Source organism: Psammomys obesus, unplaced genomic scaffold (assembly GCF_907164565.1).
Source record: "Psammomys obesus unplaced genomic scaffold, mPsaObe1.curated_primary_1811, whole genome shotgun sequence".
Taxonomy (NCBI): Eukaryota; Metazoa; Chordata; class Mammalia; order Rodentia; family Muridae; genus Psammomys; species Psammomys obesus.
The window spans coordinates 2,955,363-2,962,778 of record NW_026592636.1 but is presented as its reverse complement, the minus strand read 5'-3'; the positions used below and the strand labels follow the sequence as shown (position 1 = coordinate 2,962,778).

General features: G+C 49.9%; 1 protein-coding gene across 1 annotated transcript in view; it reads right to left on the bottom strand.

The window, feature by feature from the left end:
• Cpt1a (carnitine palmitoyltransferase 1A) overlaps positions 1-7,416 on the bottom strand; it is a 59,625-nt gene that overhangs the window by 3,416 nt on the left and 48,793 nt on the right. Inside the window, exons 15-18 of the mRNA XM_055614659.1 lie at positions 5,730-5,864; positions 2,653-2,805; positions 248-361; positions 3-20 (exon numbers count right to left, since the gene is read on the bottom strand). Coding sequence (XP_055470634.1) covers positions 3-20; positions 248-361; positions 2,653-2,805; positions 5,730-5,864 — 420 coding nt within the window. The remainder of the gene's footprint in view (positions 1-2; positions 21-247; positions 362-2,652; positions 2,806-5,729; positions 5,865-7,416) is intronic.

The window sequence follows — 7,416 nt, the reverse complement described above, 5'->3', positions numbered from 1 at the left end:
CCGTAGCCATCATCAGCAACCTACAGAGAGAGGTCAATTTCATCACTAGGGGAAAAAAAAGGACTTCTTTAATAAGTCCCGATTAGGGTGGGGGTAGGGGCTCAATCCTGGAATCCAGCACTGGAGAGGCTGAAGCAGGAGGACTGAGATGGTTCAAGACCATGGACTGTATAGTGAGTGGGTTTGAGGCCAATGCAAGGACAATGGGATGGGCTTGAAGTTAGAGGGTGGGCCTGGCGGTACTTACTGGCCCAAAGCCGCCTCCACAGGACACGTAGTCAGGGTATTTCTCAAAGTCGAACAGCTCCACCTGCTGCTGAGGAGTTTGGCTAGTGGATAGCCTCCATGGCTCAGACAAAACCTGTGCCAAAGAAAGAAATGTCCAGATGATGCCTTCCCACCACCACCACCACCTAGCTGTCAGCACGGCTGAGAATCACCTCAAACATCCTCAACTCAGTACCTGCATCATATTGGTTTGTGCACCTATCCATGGAAAACTGTCTCAACTGAGGCGGGACAGTCCAGCTCACTGTAGGTGGTTCCATTGGCTGGACAGGGTGTCCATCCAGCTGGACAGGGCTAGAGAGATGGATCAGCGGCTCAAAGCACTTCTTGCTCTTGCAGAGGACCCGGGTTTGACTGCTAGCATCTACACGGTAGCTCACAACAGTTTACAATTCCAGTTCCTAGACAGCCCTCTGGGCACTGCATACGTGACGCACGTACATACACATGCAGGCAAAATACTCTTGCATGTAAATATACACACTTTTTTGTGTGTTTGTTTTTCAAGACACAGTTTCTCTGTGTAGCCCTGGCTGTCCTGAACTTGCTTTGTAGGCCAGGTTGGCCTCGAACTCACAGAGATCTGCCTGCCTCTGCCTCTCTCCAAGTGCTGGGACTACAGGTGTGTGCCACTGTGCCCAGCTATGAAAATATTTTTTTAAGGAAAGTTAACTAAACATGAGCCTGTGCACAAGTCAGCAAGGAACTTCTTTCGTGGTTTCCGCTTTGAGTTCCTGCCCTGACTTGCGTGGATGGACTGTGACCTGGAAGTATAAGTCAGATAAACCCTTTCAGCCTCACGTGGCAAGTGGTCAGTGTCCTAAGACAGCATTAGAAAGCAATATAGAAGACCTGAGGACCCCTAACAGGCAAGGAAAGACCTGCCTGGTCAAAAAGACCATCTCCCCAAGATCCTGAGGGCTGCACAAAGGTTAAAGTGTGTAAGCAGGAGGCCCTTCCCTGATTAAACCACTGGTCACTCAGCAGGTGAAGGAAAGTCAAGGACACTCCCTATGAACCCCCCCTCTAGATGTCCAAGGACTCTTCAATCTGGTTTTTATATGGCATTGTTAAAAGCCAGTATGCTGATGCACACCTGTGATCCCAACATTCAGGAGGCTAAAGCTGGGGGATTGCTTTTTAAGGATAGTCCTGACTACCTTAGGATGCTGAGGCAGGAAAATCATTTGGACACAGGAATTTGCGAACAGCCTGACTAATATGGTGAGCCTATCTCAAAAATTAAAAAAAAAAATTAACTTACAATTAAATATTAAGAACAAAGGTGAATCCAGATGTGGTAGTGCACACCTTTAATCACAGGTGGATCTCTGTGGGGTTTGAGGGCAGTGTAGTCTACATTCCGAATTCCAGGGCAGCCAGGGCTACAGAGTGAGACCTTAACTCCCCCCAAAAATATGGCTAGAGAGATGGCTCAGAGGTTAAGGGCATTGGCTGCTTTTCCAGAGGACCTGGGTTCTCAGCACCCACTGGCAGCTCACAACCATTTGTAACTCCAGTTCCAGGGGATCTGACACCCTCCACCAACACCAGGCATGTGCACAGATAAACATGCAGGCAAAACCAGTCATACACATAAAATAATAAAAAACATTAAAAAAAAAAAAAAAAGAACAGAAATAGCTGGGCACGGTGGCGCACACCTTTGATCCCAGCACTCAGGAGGTGGAGGCAGGCGGATCACTGTGAATTCGAGACCAGCCTGGTCTACAAAGTGAGTCCAGGACAGTCAAGGCTACACAGAGAAACCCTGTCTCAAAAAACAAAATAAAATGAAGGGCTGGGGAAATGCCTCCGTGGGTAGGATTGTTGTCTGGGCAAGAATGAAGACCTGAGTTTGGCTCCTCAGAATCCATGGAAAAAACTGGGGGCAGCTCCGAACGCCAGCAACCCTGGTGCTAGGTGTGAGTACTGCAGGGCATTGCTCCCTGTCTTGCCAAAAAAAAAAAAAAAAAAGAGAGAGCTGAGCCTGGAGGTTCAGTTCTCAAGGGAATAAGGTGGAGGGTGATGATGGAAGATATGTGATGTCTTCTGGCTTCCACGTGTGTGCACACACGCCTGCTCAGGTGAATGTGCAGAGATTCACATACACAGAGAACAAGGCTGAATGCTCAGAGTGCATCTCCTAATTACTTCCCACATTTTACTAGCCTTCCTGTTCTGGTGTCAGGAGGACCCTCATCGGCCCTCCCAAGCTGCTGAAGAAACAGGGTACCAAAGCTGCAGCTTGCACTTCCACAGGCCCATCGCCTTTCCACCGCTGCAGCTGTGCAAGGCTGGGGCGATGCTCACTATGGTCCCCAAGAGGCGGGGCCGAACCTGACAGCCAGGCAGGCGGCTTACCTCCTTCAGGAAAGGCGAGTCGACGGCAAGATACTTGGACACCACGTACAGGCAGAAGAGATGGCGGTCAATGCCGGCGCCCGTCATGGCGAGGCGGTACAAGTGCTGGTGCTTCTCGCAAGCTATCTTGAACAGCTTGAACCTCTGCTCTGCCTAAGGGTCAACAGGAGAAGGACATGCTTTGCACGGTTCCGGTTGTGCGCCGGGCCACTTTCTCTTCAGTGGTCTGCAAAAGGCTGTGGGACGTGCCAGGGTGCGGTGACCAAGATGTCTTGACAGAGCCCCACCAGCCCACTCTCCCTTCCCAGATTCCTGCCTCTGAAGGGCTGTGGGGCGGGCAGGTGGGTGCAGAGGCACCCTGTGTCGGGGTGAGCTGGTCTGATGTGGTCTCATGCTGCTGTTGGCAAACTGGGAGCTCTCTCCCAGCTCTGTCTCTGTCTCAGTAGAAGAATACTGACCCTCCTTGGCAGTTCTGCTAACATGGTACCTTCAGGGCTCCAGTGTGACCCAAGTGGGATGCTTCAGGGGACTGCATGAGGGTCCTCTGGGCTTGAGTTACAGGAATGATGGCGGAAGACACCAACATTTACCTCTGGCCCCCATTCACACTCACATACACACAGCACACATATACACACTCACGCTATACACAGCACACACACACACACACACACACACACACACACATAGAGAGAGAGAGAGAGCGAGCAAAAATTCTGGAATTTTGGTTCCTTTAAAAACTGAAATCTGTAGAAAAATTTTAATTCAGAACATGGCTGCTCCGGCAAGAGATCACATCCAAAGACCTTCTATTTGTGTGATCTGCCTGGAATACAAAGACACCTTTAATCCAGGAGACAGAGGCAAGCAGACCTGAGTTCAAGGCCAGCCTAGTACAGAACAAGGTTCAGATAAAGAGAAGCTTAGGTCCAGGTATGGTGGTACATGCCTTTACTCCCAAACAATGAAGAAGGAAGCACCCATGTTTGAAAGTGATGTCTAATTGAGTGTCAAAAAATGTGATGAATCAGAGAAAGACTTAACAAAATAGGATATGCCCAACTCTCAGGAAAAGACAGGGGAAAGGGAAGCTACCTCAGGGGCAAAGAAGAGAGAAAAACAGTTTTACCAGCAATAGAGACAGGTTGTGGCGAGAGAACACAGGCGAAGACCGAATGAGCCAGAGAATGAGAAGGAACCAGAAGATTAGAAACAAACAAACAAACAAACAAACAAACCTGCTGGAGTTAGTTAGAGGCCAAGCAGAACAATCAGAGACCGAGAGAAAAGCCAGACTGTATAAGTCAGCTGGGAGAGGAGTCTGACTGAGAACAGCTGAACTGAACTAGGCAGCCCAGAAGTTCAGTGAGAGCTAGAAAGGGTGAGCTTATCAAGCAGTAAGTCTCGAGGCAGAAAACATTCTAGGCCTAGGTTAGATGGTATGGAGGCTAGAAGCTTCCAAGACTAGGCCTAGGTTAGCAGACGGAGGCGATAACAACTGAAGCAGGCAAATAAAAGTTACTTTTACAATATTATAAGAATGTGTTTTCATATTGATGGCAGGTGTGGGATATAGGCCTGCTTCAGACTGTCCGCAGCAGCTGACTCTGATTTGCCTCCTGCTCTAGCAGAGGCATGGTTTTGCCAGCAGCAGATAGTTTCTGTGACTGTGTGACCTTTGGAATTCTGGGAACTTTTCAGAGGGTATATAAGGGTCCCAAGAGGTGGGTTGTTGGTTGTTGGTCATTCAGGAGTGTTGCTTGTGGTTTGTTAGTAGTCGTGCTCAAAGAAAAAAAAAACCAAGAAAGAAATTAGATTCACAGCTCTCTTTCCCCTCCAACCTTCTTTCTTTCCTACCTAGTGATAGGGGATGAAATGGGGTTGGGGGGATAAAGGGTGGGAAAAAGAAGAACCCACAAAGTAGCAAAGACCAGATACAAGCAAAAAAGACAGAAGAAAGAAATCAGATTCACAGTCCTCTATATCTCTCTCCCCCTTCTATCTTTCTTTCTCTCCTACCTGGTGATAGGGGGTGAAACAGGATAAAGGCTGGGAGAAGGAAGAGCCCACGAAGTATCAAAGACCTGCTACATATACATATATACCACACACATACATACACATGTGAACACACACATTCACCACAAACACAGACACACAGGCTACTTCAGGTTCTGGTGGACATTACAATATCACCTAAGTAACATGTGCCCTTTCCATAGCGATATGGCAAGGCAGTGACCGCCTATGCCACACCCAGCCTCCCAGGATCCCCCCAAAAGTTCTAGTGACAGGCGGAGCCACTTGCCATCCTTTTTCTAAAGAGAGAGAGAGAAGAAAAGCAGCCTATATCTGTTGGTAGTAAGCACCTGTCTGGGGCTTGGGGACCTGACAGATCTGAATGTGGCCACCTGCTAGCTGGGACCAGCATGGACTGGATTCATCTGAGTCCACTTCAGTTTCATAAGGCTACTGCCGGGCTCCTAAGACAGAATACAGCAAGTCCTGGCTTTGTGTGGTAGAGCGGAGCAGCAGGCTCTGAACACCCCAGGGCCAAAGTCCTAGACACCTGCCAGTGACCGGTGTCCTTCTGCTTCCCGTTCCTGGGCTGCGTCCATTCTCATGTGAAAGTTCTCAACACTTATAATCTCATTCCCTAAAGCTCAGCAGACAACAATACTCTGTCTGTACGTGTCTCCGCCGAGCCTCTTAAATACTTTCTGTTCCTTTGCAAAGGGGAAAGCACAAAGAGCTAGGGGAGGGGGGGGTGCAGAAGCAGGGTGGAGGGGTGGGGAGGAGGGTATGAGTGGAGGGGTAGAGGGGAGGAGGGTGGGGCTGGAGAAGCTAGAGGGCTTCATGGTCAGCTTCTAGGGAAGTGGCTCTCAGCCTTCCTAATGCTGCCACCCTTTAATACAGTTCATGCTGTGGTGACCCCAACTGTCAAATGATCTCACTGCTACCTTATAACTGTGATTTTGCTACTGTTATGAATTGTAAATATCGGACATGCAACACCCAACAGGGTTGCGACCCGCAGTTCTACGGTCTTCCCCGAAAGCATGCAACCATGGCCTTACCGTTTTCGTGGGGTCCACCATGGCCAACACGAAGTTGCAGGACTCCATAGTACAGGAGCGTACGGTCTCTGTCCTCCCCTCTCGGAAGAGCCGAGTCATGGAGGCCTCATACGTGAGGCAGAACTTGCCCATGTCCTAGGAAGGAAGGACCACTAGCTTAGGGCTGACAGGCTGGAATGGCCATCTAAATCTACAGAAGTGAAAGGGACGGAGGAGTCCCCCCCCCTTTTATTTAAAATGTAATTGTTTGTGTTTGGGTGTTTTGTCTGCACACGCAGCTGAGCAACATGTACATGCCTGGTGTTGAGAGGACAGAAGAGGGCACTGGATTCCTGAGGACTGCAGTTACAGGCGATTTGTGAGCTGCCCTGAGGACTAGAAATTGAACCCAGGTCCTCTGGAAGTAGAGAGTGCCCTTAACTGCTGAACCACGTCTCCAGCTCCCTGGAGTCTTTCTCTGCATGGCCCTGGTCTCTGGTCCAAGACACAACTAAGGCCACAATATTCTCAGCTACCCACACCTGGACAGAAAGCCCTCCAAGCTGATGTGAATGCTTGTGAACACACTTAGGAAGAAGGACAAGGCCTACCTTGGCAAGGCCAGAGCCAAGAAAAGGTCTGACAGACACAGGGGAGGGGCAGGAGGCAGAACGGGAGTGGGGGTGGGGGATGAGGAGTTCAGTCGGTATAGCCAACAACAAGACAGTAGCTCTCAGAGCTGGCAGACACAGACAGAAGGAAGTCCCCAAGGGAAAAGCCTATTCTCCAGATGGGACAGAGGGGACAGCAGTGGAAGGCAGGGTGGGAGGTGCCAACAGGGGAGGGCTACGCAGCCGGTGCTCCTTAGTTTTAAGTGACAGGGTTCTACAGGTGGACTGCCTTTCTGGACGCTTCCAGAACAGAAACCGGTGACAGAAACGGGTGGCGGGCTTCAGGGGCTCCCGGCTGCAGGAGTTCGTGACTAGGGCTGGGGGAGAAGGTCAGCAGGGTAGTCAGAGGGTGTGGCTAGAGAGAGAGGAGAGGAAGCTGAGGTTAGGGGTGATCACAGAGGCCTTGGGAGCTGAGCCCTGAGAGGAGAAGAAGGAGGGTGACGGGTGGGGAGAGCTCCTGGGGACGCAGGAGTGGAGGACAGGGAAGAGAATGACACAGTGGGTGGCAACTGAGGCAGAGCCCCTGGAGGTGTCACAAGAGGTCAGTGGGAGGGCACTGAGAGCCCAGGGGAGCAGGTGTCCACCCTCCCACTGTGCAGTAAGTCTAGCTATGGCCCCATAACAACTTCTGCAGAGACTGAGCGCCTCTGCCTGGGGTAGGCTGTCTCCCTCAAGAACCAAAGTCCTTTCCGCATCCTTGCACAGGCACAGACTGCTTCTGCAAGCCTTCAGCAGTGCTCAGAGAAAGGAGATGGAAGTGCCCCACAGTCTTGTGTGGACACAGAAATCTGACTCGGCCGAAGCAAAGAGGAGCTTCTTCTTTTATGGAAAGAAATGTCAAAGGTCAGACACATTAAGTAATTTGTCCTAAGTATTTCCTTTGACCACACAATGTAGGAGTCAGGGCTTATTAGAGAGTTTTTGTTTTTTTTTTAAGATTTATATTTTTAAATTTTATGTGTACGTTTGACCCCATGCACACACACACGTATGTATGTATGTATGTATGTATGTATGTATGTATGTATGTATGTATG